We start from the raw sequence: 14,078 nt of genomic DNA, 5'->3' as shown, positions 1-14,078 counted from the left end.
TAACTTCTCTTTCAAGAAATGTCTACATTTCTAAACAATGAGAACATTGACAGGTAACTCTGGTCAGCAGCTCCACAAGGCTCTACTTAGACACAGTAATGGAGTGGCCAATCTATGAAATGACTGAGCTTGTTATCCACAAGGCTAATACTTGTCAAGATTTTTATCTCTAGCATTTCACAATGGAGGAAAGCTTATATTTGTAATGAAGCTTTGGGCAACAGTTACAGCTTTTTCATATTTATTTTGTTTGATTGTATTCGCAGTCTGAGTCTGACTTTTTGATTAGTAAGTAATGTGAGCTCTGTGGCTATGGCATAAAGACTTTGAGCTGAAGAAAGAAGAAAACAAGTCAAGTCCTTTTTTTGGAACCTGGTGACATTTTAGTGGAACTTGTTGTCTCCAGGAATACTTTCAAGGTTTCCTGGAGGCTGGAGCAATTCATTAGCAAAAAGTCAGCTGTCACATCTTTTTATGTTATTTCCATTAGTTATGTTCCCTACTCTTTTTTCATCTCTCCAGGGCTTTGAGTTATGCAACTCTCTTCGACGGATGAAACTTGTTTGTTTGTGCCTGTGTGCTCAACATGGCCATTGCTGTCAGATTTTTATATTGTCTCAAGCTTCCTGATGTAATCGGTTAAATCAGTGTGTGATAAAAGAGCCTGGAAACAATAGCTGGGGGTCAGACAGGTCGTGGAAAACTGTTTGAAAAACAATGTTATCTGGAGACCGGGTAATAAAATACTAGTCAAAAGGTGGGGACTTTCAAGTAAAGGCATCCACAATCTCACCTGGACCTTCTATTAGCTCCTGTCAGGTATTTCTGCATGAACAGTTATACCTCTCTCAGTCACGATAATTCCAGGTATGACAGCTTGCGGGAGCTTGACAGGTTGACAGACCTAACCCTACTGTGTTGCAGTCCTGTGCCAAGAGAGATTAACACCAAGCCCTGTCAGTGAGAACAGACTGTTTCAGCTTGTTTCACTGTGTGAAAAACTGCAGCTTTGGAATGGTCTATTTTAGCCATGTTCGTAGTGTGGCTTTTAAGTCAACTTTAAGTCAATATTTTCTCCTCTGAGATTATACAACTATGTAGCTGTTAAATATGTGTAATTATTTTAATGCGAGATTGATAATTATTTATTAACTTGGTCTCTTGTGTCTATGAAGGTTTTTCATCAACACCGGATACTGAAATATATGTGGGTGGAAAATAGAAGAAAAAATGAGGACAGGAACATTGTTCCATAGCTGCCTACACCATAGAAAGAAACTAAATCCTACATATAGCTCTCTGCAGACTACAATATAGAGAACTGATTTAGCAAGATCTTTAGTTGCCCTTGGTGTAGCTGTTATTAACTGGCTAATACAATATAATGAACTTCTGTTTTTCTGTGCCTGGATCAAAAGGACACTAAGGCCTGTAGCACTAGAACAGCTGCGAAAGCATCTTTGTTATCCCAAAGAAAAACTACTATAACCTTACAAGAAACACAACATTCCTAGAGAAAGTTTCTGCCAAACTAAAGTGCACTCTATGTTTGCCTTAGATAAAATAAAAATAATAAGCTCTGTCACATTGGGAGTTTTGCTTTGAAACGGCAGAGCTAAAGTCCCTGGAAGTGTAAACTTGGCAAGATTTCTGGGGCTCTTATGCAAGCTTGCTCTCACATCTATGACACACTGGGAAATATCAAATTAAATGAGCTTTTTTAAAAAACAAAAACAAACAAACAAAAAAAAAAACTATAGTATAAATACAAAGCTCTATGGTTATTTGGGCCTGTTCATAGCAGAAGCCCTCCATCAAATAAAAACATGTGAATGGAGAACACGATGTTCCTCGAACCAGAGAGGCTGAATGTTTTTAGAGTCAGGCCTCCCAAGTTGCCAGTAGGATGAGACACTGTTTTAGACTTTTTGTTGCCAATGATACCTCTAAAGATGTCCCTCAAAAGTTCCACTTTAATTTAATTCATGAGCAAAAGTACTGTCCGCTACAATTTGCAAATACCTAATCCTAAAAAATAATCTTGAGTATTTCAATACTCCACTTCAGTTTCAGATTTTAGTTATTTGTTACTAAAAATACAAAATAAGTGTATATATAAAATAACTTAATAACTTTCAAAATGTGTGGGGACACAAGTGGATACTTCTAACTGGACTCACTGAAACACTGTATTTTAGAGACATTATGCGTACAGTATATATTCAAATTCAGTTTGCCAAATAAATCACCAGCATCTCATTTCAGGCACAAAGTTCAGTAGTGAAGCAGGGAATCCTAAAATGTGCCATACACAACTGAAGGTGCTTCCGTTGCAACTCCTAACATAGAAAGGGTAAATAGGTATAGATCTCATTTATCATGGACTGCTGCAACTACTCATTTTGTTCAATAGCACCACCAAGAGGAATGACCTTGTTAGGGAGATAAAGCTTTTAAATTAGTTACAAACAATACTGTATGCTCATGATATGTATCCACCCCTACAATTCAGTGGTGGCAGTTTTTATCATTCTGATGCAGAAATCTGCTTTGTGCTTACTGGTGTGTGTTAACATTTTTAAATTTTAATGTTTTTCCACTTGGGAGTTCTTTGGAGTAGCCTCACCTCATCACACATGACACATTTTACTTAACGGCTTTGGCTTCTTCCACCACTTAGGCAGAAAGTTGAGGAATAAATAAAACCAACAATATAAGTTAAACCAGCTCTTTTCCACTTTATTGTCAAAGCGATGCACGGTCAAGGGTGGTGCTCAACCACGTCTGACAAATTAATGCTATCTGAACAGGCCTGCTGCATGCCATGCTTACTCCCTTCTGTGTGAGGATAACATAGAACATTTTAAGATAAATCAAATCAGCATAAGGAACCAAAATCAAAAGCAAGACTGATATTGTCAAATAATTTCAGTGTGTCACATTGCTACAGAACATTCACCTACTTCCACATATAGATTCCCATTTTTTTTCTCCATGTAGATCACTAGAGAACAGACAAATAAACACACAGGGTATCCAAGGCAATGTTGGGGCATAATACAGAATCGTACATAGTCACTACATCTTCATTTTCAAAGAAAAGGCTGACATCCTGATGCAAGTTAAGCTGTATTCCCTTTGGAGCTTTATAGCTCTGTGTGTGAGGTCAGTATGCAGTATGCAAAGTGGGTATATGTTGAAATCAAACAGATAAGCTGCTCTGTACGGAAGGTGTTAACTGCGAAAAAGAAAAGCAGATTCTGAGAGGCAATGACAGAGGGAATACAACGTGGAAAAGACATACACAAAAGTGGAAAACACTGTCACTCTCCAACTCCATCAACAGTCAAAAAATCTGCATGTGGCATATCTTGTTTATACTGATTTGCAGTGCAACACTCCAACAAAGGAAAAATGCGGGTTTTGTAAAGGAAGAATTGCATAAATAATAATAATATTAAACTAAATAAAACACAGGTAACATAAAAAAGACGTAGAATTGATTACAGTCAAGGCTATTTGGGGAATGAATGAATGAATAGTAATTTCTGAGTACTGTAGATGTTTCAGAGAAACAAATTATAAAAATTATATTAAGTTTAAAACCAATGGCAGTCTGACATTCTGATGAGTGGGTAATCCTTCACGGAGTTATAGGGGTAGGAGAAAACTGCATCACACAAAACAAAAATCACTATTCACCACCACACAGATTACCAAAAGGTGACAGACATTAAGAAGAAGAGCAGTTCTTAGTCCTCAAATCTCCCATCTAGGATACTATCGAAGGTGAAAGGGAGGAACTTGAAGCCCTGGCCTGAGTAAAACTTGTTTTGGAACTCCACCCTGGAAAATAAACAAAGAGAGATGAAAAAAAAAAAAAGAAAAGTTGAGTGTATTAGTCATGACTGATGAACCATGCTCTTTATTCCACTGTCTGCACCCACCTACGCCTACATCTTGGTCCCCATCCTGAGGTAAGACACCTAAGCCTCCTCCCTTCTGAAATATGATCAGGCTCTATTTTTAACATGCCAAGACTTAATGACCTTTTTAACTGAGAAGCGTCATGAATACCTGGCATTCCAAAGTCTGTCTGATGTATGACTAAGGACAAGGATTATCCTTTAACAACTCTTTGACTGATGTACACCTTGGAAATGTACCCGCATAATGCAGTTGAGTCAACAGTCCATTCATACAGCCAAACCCCATTAAAACCCCCATTATTAGCCAGCAACCTGGCATCACACAGGTAACATGTGAAAGTGAGACTAAAGTTAATAGTACGGCAAATGTACACGAAAACAAATTCAGCAAACACACAGTACTAGACTTACCAGTGCAGTCGCAGTGCATGCAGGAAGGCTGACAGACCTTCCATAATGAGTAGAATGGCGACTGTGAGAACAGCAAAGAAGTAAAAGATTATGGCCAGAAGGATGAAGCCACCAAGGTTGCGAGATGAAAGACCAATGCGCATCACCATGGTCCACAGCACCTCCGACAACTCTGTGCATGAGACAAAGAAAACACAAACTGATTTCACTCCTGTGAGTAGTTGGAAAGAGCATACAAATCAATATGAGTTTAGACAAACATTTCTTCTATGTATGCATAAGGCCGCTGGTGTGACTTACGTGCATGAGCCAGACTGAGAGCCCAAAGCCTCAGATAGGATGCCGTGTTGGAGATACAGCCCAAGCAGTACTCTATGGTGTGAATTGCCTGATGCACTGCCACATCCCCAAAGTTAAACTGTGGGTAGATAAAACCGCATGTCAACATGACACCAGAAAACAACATTTCTACAACAGGTCGTGTGGTCCAAAAAGGAGGGTCTGGTTCATTGTGTAAGCATGATCATTTAGGTAACGGATAGGAAAGCCATTTGCCATTGTACATTCGCAACCCCCAAAATTAGAATAAGCATCGTTGTCTCATGACCCTGTGAACCCAAAGAATCAGCTGCACAGCTGATGCCTCATGCACATCACCGAGAAGCACTGGACTACAGGTGCCCACTGCTTGATGAATCCCTGCAACCCGGTTAAATAAGAGACCTTGAACGCACCGACCACACACCGACTAAGACAAACGTACACACACATCTAACAGTAGTATGCAACGGATACCAACAAAGCGGGAGGCAGCAGAAGACAGAACTACTAGACATGCACATTGACGGGAAGGGACAGATTGCAGGGTGGAGGTGCAGCATGAGCTCCTGTCCTACCTCTTCCTCCTCACTGGCCTTGAAAGCAGGTGACAAAAGGCAACGCTTGGTTATTGACAGCACACACACGCACACGCACACACACACACACATATAGACAGATAGAAGTCAGTTAAGAGGGTTACTCTTAACAGGATGACAAACATGCAGTTGGAGCATCTTAAACTGATAAATGGATTACAGTACTTTAATTATGAAATCTGTGTAAAATAACTCTGTTTAACACTTGGAATTTGTTCGACAATAGTGTTCAAAATATTATAAAATAATTCTATTGGTAGTATATTTACAATCACCTGAAATACAACTGCAACACCAAGTAAACAAAACGTACATGACATTTCTGCAATTTAGTCTCTCAATAAAGTTTTTGAATGTAAGCAATGGAGCTTGTTGCACCCTTTTGTTAATCCAGACCCTAATGCAAAATTTATGTTTTTCATTGCCACAGTGGAAATGGAAACGCGAGGTCTCAGTTTCTGTTTCCAATTATTGCTGAGTGACTGAATTATTTAAAGATGTGCAACGATCCTTTACCATGAGCTTTCCCCCATTTGAGGTCAGTGAATGTAACCAAAATATTCTCTTTTACCTCAGGTTCCTCCTCAGAGTGCTGTGACAGCTGGTCATGCTGGATGATTTCAGCCTCATCCTCTGTGGGTCCATTGCCCACCCTGATTCCTCCAAAGTTCTCTGTACCCTGCCGTAAAGAAAGGGTACACAAAATTAAAATTAACGGGATAAACTCTCATTAATATTTTATTCCACAGAGTGTTAGTGGTCACAAATATATTTCATCTTACCAGGTTTTTCCGCCACAAGTACTGTCTCCGCAGAATCAGAGTTTTTACTATTAACATACAGGGAACACATGCCAAGGCGACTACAACCAAGAATGATTGTAGGGCCATCTACAAATGCAGGGGACAGAAATAAAAAAAGAAGAGGGACAATGAGCTTGTCGAGTTCAAAAAGATGACACAAAGTTGGCTGTAAGTAAACTGTGATTAACTTGTGTAGTATCTAACCTGTCCTGTATAGAGAGGTTTGTTACTGGGGTCATCATAGTTGAAGAGGAACATGTTGATAAAGGCAATGAGCAGACTGGGGGCGTCCTTGGAGCTGCGGGCATCATATGCGACCCACTTATAGAAGATAAGAATGACGAGATAGCCAAACAGACTGGTCATGAAGATAATCTCTGGGATGAAACCCAAGTAGATATTCAATGGCTTCTTGAAATACCTGGAGGGAGACACAAATGACAAATAAGTCACTATAATAATTGTGCATAGATTTAAAGAGAAACAAATACATAAGGATGGAAATCTCACAGGTGGTTGAAGAGACTAAGAGTGACTCCAAAAGTCATGTGGATGACTCCCAGGATAACAGACATTTTCATCTTAAAGGAGTTCAGGAATGTCAGCTTGTTGACAGCAATGCTCCATATCTGAGAGATAATTATATATATACATATATTTAGTTATACAATTTTTTAACAAATAGACAAAAGCAGACACACACACTATTTGAGTGCATGTACTGAGTAACAGCTGAGCTAATTTGTACTTTATGAGAATATACATCACAAGGAGACTTACTGGATCGATTCCTATGGGGTAAGGTCCATTGAAAACTCCATCTACTACTGGATCCAACTGCAAAACTGCACTCCCTTGAAGTGTGTCAAACCTGAAAAGGATGAGAACACACATCAGTTTCTGTTTTACATTACCGCACATCAAGAGTTAAAGCTCCAGTCAATGCTAATCAATAACACTTACGTCCAGTTGCCTCCTTTTTGACTTATGAACATGGACTTGACACTCCACCCAGAGCCAAACACATTTAGGGACTTTGAGAAGCAATCATTGTAAATAATGCCAGTGTACATTGAAAAGATTCCCATCAGTAGGATGATGTAGCGCCCCGCAAACACCATGCTGAACATCTGCCACAAAAAATGAATTCACTTAAAATAACATACATCACCAAACATGGTAAAGATAGCTGAACCAAGTGGGTTCTTGAAAGGATGCAGCTCAGAAATTCTCAATATAAAGGAGCACCGGGTGCCATTTATCAGGGACTGTGTGTATCACATGTAATGATGGTGTATGACTAATGAGATGGCAATGATAGGATCCATACCTCATTGTCGTTCTTCTGGGCCATCAGTCTGCTCTCTCTCAACACAAGGTACAGAGCAGCACAGGTCATGAGTGTCCCATGGCCCAGGTCACCAAACATGACCGCAAATAGGAAGGGGAAGGTGATGATGGTGTATGGTGCTGGAGACAAGGAGGCAGGCATTGTATGATGGGAGGGTGGTGTGATACGTGAAACAACAAATGAGTGAAACATGTCAAAGCAAAACGCAGCATTTCACAACAAGGTGATAAGGGATGATGAGGCGGCAATGGTTTTCAGTGACTACAATTCAATACAACACTTGGTATTTAAATAGAACATAATACACTGCAAAGATAAATGTCCACACGGATGACCTATGAACAATGTACAGAACTGTGTGGCACATGCTTACCTGGGTTAATCTCACGGTAGCTGCCGATTCCATAGGCATCCACAATGTTTTGGAAACCTGAGGTGAACTTGTTTGTCTTGTTATAAGTGGGTGGGGTCTGTTTGGTTTGCATCCTATTGAGGATGGAGGGGACAGTGGAGCCACTCTTCTCCTAAAGTTCAGAAAACAAGGTCATGCAAACATGCTGCACAGAAATATATATGACAGAGACCTTGATACAGCACAGCATGGCCTCATGGTTCTAAGCAATAGATAAACTGAATGTTGAGACAATGCCATAGAGGCACGACTCAATGGAAGAGGCAATCAATGCACATCCTTTGTGAAAACCTGACTGGCCAGTTTATATCAAACATGAGTGGTACTCTGTTACTCACCGTGCCCCTGCGTAGGGCAAACTGGATGGAGTCGAGGTCGGACACAGGACACCACACCTCAGCGATCAGACACTTCTGAGTGACATCAATGTTGCAGAGGTTGAGGGTGTGGTAGATGGCCTTCATCTTCCTCACCTTGATGAACCAAACTCTGACTGTCTTTGCTGCAGCCTGCAGGACCCTCTGCCTGTGGTCCTCAGTCTGGTTGAGCACCTTTGGAGGACAGACAAGAGCAGAGGTAAATGTGGTCAAGATGAAATATTTTATGTTGTGTCATTATTTGTGCAACCAGTCTTATGTTGTATGTAACTCATTGCTAATGCTGCATTGCTTGGGGAGGAGCGTGCACGGGAGACCTTTTTTTCTCTTTATCAGATATGACAGACCCCTTGATTTGTTTCTTCAGTTTTAACGACACCAGCATGCTCTAATTATTGCAAAATACCAGTAATGAATCATAAAACCCTTGATGCTCACAGAGAGTTTCCTCTTATTTGAACAAGTAGTGAGCAGTACTTCACAATAAAGTCTAAAAGAGGCTGTCTGATCTCTGGGTGTTCCCATACGGTAGACAGGATGATTCCATGTTGCTGTTGTATGAGTCACATTTAAAGCCCCATGATCAGCAAATAGCAGGACATTTAAGCTCTGTGCTGTTTGCCTATAGCCACAGTGTTGTCTGGTGTTGGGGCAACATTCAAACATTGTTTTCTAAACAGCCTGACATTCTTCTGCATCCATGCCATTACCTCATTGAGAGCAGAGACGATTCACATTAACACCACCAGTATATAGAGCAGCGAGAGGGTATCAGCTGATTTGTCATGTACGTTAAGTCAAGCATTTGTCTTTGTGTAAGTTGTGCCTGTGATCCAATAATATCTGACATCATGACACTTGAACAACACTTAAGTATCTGAATGACAAAGTGAAGCAGCATGTGAGAGGCTGGTACCCATTCAGCAGCACTAACAACACATGTGACTTCTGTGATATGCGAGGAGGGATTCCCTTGGGCTACTCTATTTCGCAGCAGACAACGAGTCACGGGGGACGTCACAACACCACAGGCACAATAACAGTGTGGTTTCTGTGGAAAGATTCTGCCTGTGGGAGGAAATTGCTTTGAGTAAATATCCAGTTGCATTTAAACTACACAACAAAGGGATTTTATTTTGGCTGCTTAGAAAACATCTGGATTAGAGGCTTGTCTGGACTCCAAGTATGGACTATAAAGAGGAAATGTGGTACTATCTTCATGCCTTATAAAATGTCCTCGTCCCATGCCTGTTTCTGATGAAAAACATCCTGCTGACCAGGCAGAAACAAGCAACAAAAAAAAGACGCTCACATATAGGAAACACATATACGCTCTCCGTATATGTGTTTCCTGATAGTAGATTTACCATTTGCAGGTCATCAATGCGAGCATTCACTCCTGCTAGCATCTCTTTCCTCTCCTGGGGTGTTTCTGGACATGGGTACAATGTTGCTCTGAATCTAAGGATAGATGAATGAGTACAAACAAGTATTTGTTACGAAGAAACACTTCATAAAGTGTACAGATCCAGCAGATCCACTTACCCCTCACAGATTTTCTTGACTCTATTCTTGAGCTGGTCTCCCTGGAAAAATATGATGAAGACAGACTTGTGGACCTGGTCACCCTGTGGAAGAATGGTAAAGTTAGGAATTTTGACTGAAAGTGAAACATGCATCTTACTGAAATCTAACCAACATCACTATCAGTGTAGTTCTGTATTCATCATCAAGTTGTTTTTTTAGGGGCTATTGACCATAAGTGTTGTTTATGGACAGTACTGACCGTAGTGGGATCCTCCAGAGGATCTTCAATATCAGCCTGCCTCAGGAACACATTTCCTCTGCAAACTCTCCACAGCATCCTCTCAAATGTGGGAATACGTTCCCTGCCAATGACTCCAGCTACAAATCTATAATAAATAGGAAGGGGAAATCTGCCAGTTGTTCATAAACTATTAAATAGAAAGCAAAATAATGTTCCGGGTCCCTTTCAAACAACACCTCCGTATGTAGTTAGAATTCCCAACAACATATTATGTTTGTTTATTCTTTCAGGGTGAGGGCATCAACTGGAATCTCTTAATCTGTGAATGTGGATATTAGTTAGATTTCAGTCTGACTGAGCCGGGCAGCCTAAGCCGGTGTGTGGGAGGTGATTGGCTAGTTGTAACACAGTAGTTTCAGACACAGATGGTCAAAGTGCAAATCTCCAAAAATAAATTATGGAGGAGTGGATAGAACAGACTCACCCTAGTCTGAGTGGAGCCCCTCTGTTTGGATCATTGGGCTCCAGGAGAATAGATGACTCCTCAAGTAAACTGGGATCTTCCATCTAAATGACAGGCAGTTAACAAATAATTAGCTTGAGTGCCAACATAATCATCACATGAACTGCATTACAATGTCCACACATTTATAAACACTGCTGCTCTAACATCCCTCAGACTTCCTATTCGCATGTATAATGAGATTTGAACAAGACAATGATAACAACAAGAACTTTTTTGGTTAATGACTAAACAGCACCATGTTTTGTTAAATGATTCACCCCCATCAAGGCTCATAACAGCTTGTAAGGTAACTTGTGAGCAAACCCAGTTTTGCTTGTGAAGGAACTTAAGTGGAACTGATGTGGGGCAAAGGTGGAAAGGCACATATTTGACCTGGCATATGAACAGCGTGCCTAGACTGGAATTGGTGTAAAAGATTATGGAGCAGTGGAATTACAGCATATTAACTAATGTGAATAACTGGTGTCAACGGGCCTAGGCCATGTGAGCGACTATAAAGGATCACGAGTGCTGACACCTTTTGCCAAATCAAGAAGCAACAAGTACTCCTTTATATGTGTGTGTGTGTGTGTGTGTGTGTGGTAGGCAGAGAGAGATTCGAATCTGTATTCTACCAACGCAATCAGTGGATTTAAATTGGTTACAAGCAAATTTACTATTTGCTTCTGTATTTAATAGTTTTTTAGATGCTACACCCACAGACATAAACCATTTGGAAAGTAGAAGTCACACATGTACTTCTGGGTACCACAATGTCATATTATGTTGTGTTGTAAAAGACTGTTATGCAAGGCCTGTGTGCAAAGAGTAGCTGACCTCGTCAAAAAATTGTTGCGTGCGTCGCAGAATGTGCTTGAGCTCAGTCAGCTCCAGGAAGTTCTTCTTCAGAGCCTCTTGGTTGGTGTTTATTTCCTTCAGTTCATTCTCAAGCTTCTCAAAAGTGGCCTGTGGGGAAACAACCAAAGCGGTCAGTATAGGGAGGCAGCAGATAAAAAAGCTCACTGTTATCCTTCTGAGGGAAACAGTCACCTCGAGGTCGATCATGTCCCTTGGAAAGGGGACTTCAGGGTTTTCTCCGGTGTCCGTTATTGGGATGTTGGCCTTCTTAATTTCTTTTTCCACAAACCCTGTGAGAGGGAAGTCATATTTTTTAGTACAAGAGAGTACAAGTGTGCATATAATAATGCTATGCTGGATAAAGAACCAGCCTCCTCATAAACAAACTGGAAGCTGACCTTTGGACCCTTGGACACTTCTCTCTGTTCTGGTATTATGATTATCATATTATTATGGGAGGTGTTGATCAAGTATGGCATAGTGGCGACAGAGAATACTGACAGTACTGTTCATTTCCAACCATGAATCCTGTGATGGAAAGTCTTCTCGACAAGAAACATCTCAGCTCACTTACTCAGTTTACGATCCATCTCCTCACATCGCCGCACTTCGTTGACAAACTTCCGTTGGAACACATTCACATCTGGATTTAGCTGCAAGGAAAGTAAACAAGGGTCAATCAACAGGATACATATGCTTGTTTGAAAAGACATTCAAATTGGACGACTCTACAATTAATAAGATCGTCGTTAAGTCCATCAATACAATCTTCTAAGAAGTGTAAAAAACTCCCTTTCTGTATTCATTTATATTTTCTTAACGTGGTGGAGCATGTCAGATTGTAATCTGATCAAAAGAAAAAGACACTACTGTGATACAGAGAACTTCTCCGTTACAGCCCATTCTATGCTCTAGCACAAAGCTTTCCTCAGGACTTGTCAGGAATGGGCTTTCTCATGCGTGGAATGAAGGCTCAGCTGGGAGCACATGATGCTGAAGGCATGTACTTTCCTGACACTGCTGCTCATGTGGTAGTTTTTCCCACCATGGCAGATGATGATTGTAACTAATCTTTTTAAGTCTTCTACACCATCAGTTTTACAGCATGATTTCTTTGGTTTGCTTCGGGTTTAGTTTTTCTCAAAAGAGAGCAGAAAAAATAAATAAAAAAAATCGAACTTACATCGCGAAATTGCACCATCCCAATCTCTCCCAGTTCACTGACACAGCAGTAAGCAGCTTCTGACTGGAGGAAGAGCTGCGCCAGCGTCATCTCTTCACTTCTGAAGAGTTCTCCCATGTTGCTGATGGATATGAGGGCTCAGCACCCTTGAATCAGCTGGAACTTCTGGAAATTGAACATTTACATTAACATCCATCAGTGACACTCAAATAATGACACGCTTGCTTATCATTTTTAGTGAAAACACATCTAACAAAACAAAAGGGACATGAGCAGTTTAACATTCAGCACTTTCCTCTGCGTGGCACCCTGGTGTCAAGATCACTAATGAGATAGGCATATTTCACTTGAGCGTTAGTTTAACACAAGCGTGAGAAGCTGAAAAGAAAAAAAATATATCAGCTAGTCCTCCTGCTGATCCCATGATCAGTGCAGGAATGTAGTCATGGTGAAAGAGTTTGATCTGTAGTATTGAAATTAAATAACTTTTTGGACTGAATGTCTACTATGGATCTAAGACACACTTTGTCTGCCAGTGAAGAATGTTTTTACATGACATTTAACTAAAACTAAAGGTGAAGCTTTTCCCTGAGTATCAGGCAGCTAAGCAGCGTAACACCTCACTGTAAAAGCACCACACAGGGCTTAACTGTGGATTACAGGCTAGCATGTGACCTGTAGCTCCAGTAAGCTTTAATAACTATACAAGATCTCCATCAACGCTGAGGGAACATGTAACAGTCTGAAGAAGAAGAAAAAAAGGACAAACCTATTTGAACACTTTAGCTGAATGAATAAAACGTAAAACGGCTGCTGTAACCTGATCAGGACGTCCCTTGATTACTGAAGCTTCACCTGTCAGAGCCCAACATGTCAGAGAGCTAACAGGTCCCGACTGATAAACCAAACTGACATGTCTTTTTAAGCGACACCCAGACATCGATCCACCCAAACCATTAACATCGCATAATGTGACAGCAAAGGCAGACGCTCGTTAGCTAATTAGCTCGAGTTAACGTTGGCTGCGACATTAACATTAGCTGACGCTTGTGCTGACATTATGAAGAGGAAATAGTTAACGTGTAACTTTAGCAATACACAACACGGTGTAAACTGTATAAAGACTAATATGATATGTTCTGACACTGGGTTCATAGTAAACTAGCTGCATTAACGTGTATAAGTTAACCTTAAGCTAGCTAGCTCTGTTTGTAGTTTCTGGGTGGCTAAAATGATGGCTATCGCTAATTTAGCAAACCTGTTGCACAAACTTAGCTCACAATAATTACATTTAAGTAAGAGTAACGTTCATTTAAATCTTTATAGCGTCACTTATAGATGGACTTACTGTTAGAAGGAAGAGAGTCCTCTTTACTCTGCTTCCTAGTTTCCTCTCTGCTGTTTGTTGTGTATTGGTCGGTGGGTTAAGCAGTCAACCCAGACCAGTGGACGTATCAAAGCGGAAGTGCTCGCTTGCCTGCGTTACTGTGTCCTGGACTGTTTTATTTGCAATGAAATTACCGGAAGTGTTGATGTGTGCTGTTGTCTACATTGACCGCTGTTA

At 40.6% G+C, this 14,078-nt stretch overlaps 1 protein-coding gene across 2 annotated transcripts; it reads right to left on the bottom strand.

The window, feature by feature from the left end:
• Positions 1-2,718: 2,718 nt before the first annotated feature.
• atp6v0a1a (ATPase H+ transporting V0 subunit a1a) lies at positions 2,719-14,048 on the bottom strand. 2 transcript variants are annotated; one of them, XM_084571337.1, is made up of 22 exons: positions 13,863-14,048; positions 12,515-12,679; positions 11,906-11,984; positions 11,524-11,621; positions 11,311-11,439; positions 10,453-10,535; positions 9,987-10,113; positions 9,746-9,828; positions 9,568-9,661; positions 8,162-8,374; positions 7,785-7,935; positions 7,391-7,530; positions 7,024-7,190; positions 6,841-6,931; positions 6,571-6,689; positions 6,265-6,481; positions 6,040-6,147; positions 5,829-5,936; positions 5,237-5,254; positions 4,641-4,758; positions 4,341-4,512; positions 2,719-3,846 (listed from the first exon to the last, which is right to left on the bottom strand). In XM_084571337.1, exons 2-22 carry the CDS (start codon positions 12,629-12,631, stop codon positions 3,753-3,755), a joined length of 2,526 nt encoding a protein of 841 aa, XP_084427463.1. In that variant the 5' UTR covers positions 12,632-12,679; positions 13,863-14,048; the 3' UTR covers positions 2,719-3,752. The 2 variants fall into 2 exon arrangements, with proteins under 2 accessions (XP_084427463.1, XP_084427464.1); XM_084571338.1 differs by lacking the exon at positions 5,237-5,254 and having other exon boundaries at positions 13,863-14,047.
• Positions 14,049-14,078: the final 30 nt, after the last annotated feature.

The sequence above is a fragment of the Chelon labrosus genome (assembly GCF_963514085.1).
Source record: "Chelon labrosus genome assembly, chromosome: 21".
Classification (NCBI taxonomy): domain Eukaryota; kingdom Metazoa; phylum Chordata; class Actinopteri; order Mugiliformes; family Mugilidae; genus Chelon; species Chelon labrosus.
Note: the sequence above shows the minus strand (reverse complement) of the source record. Positions and strands in the feature narration are given on the sequence as shown.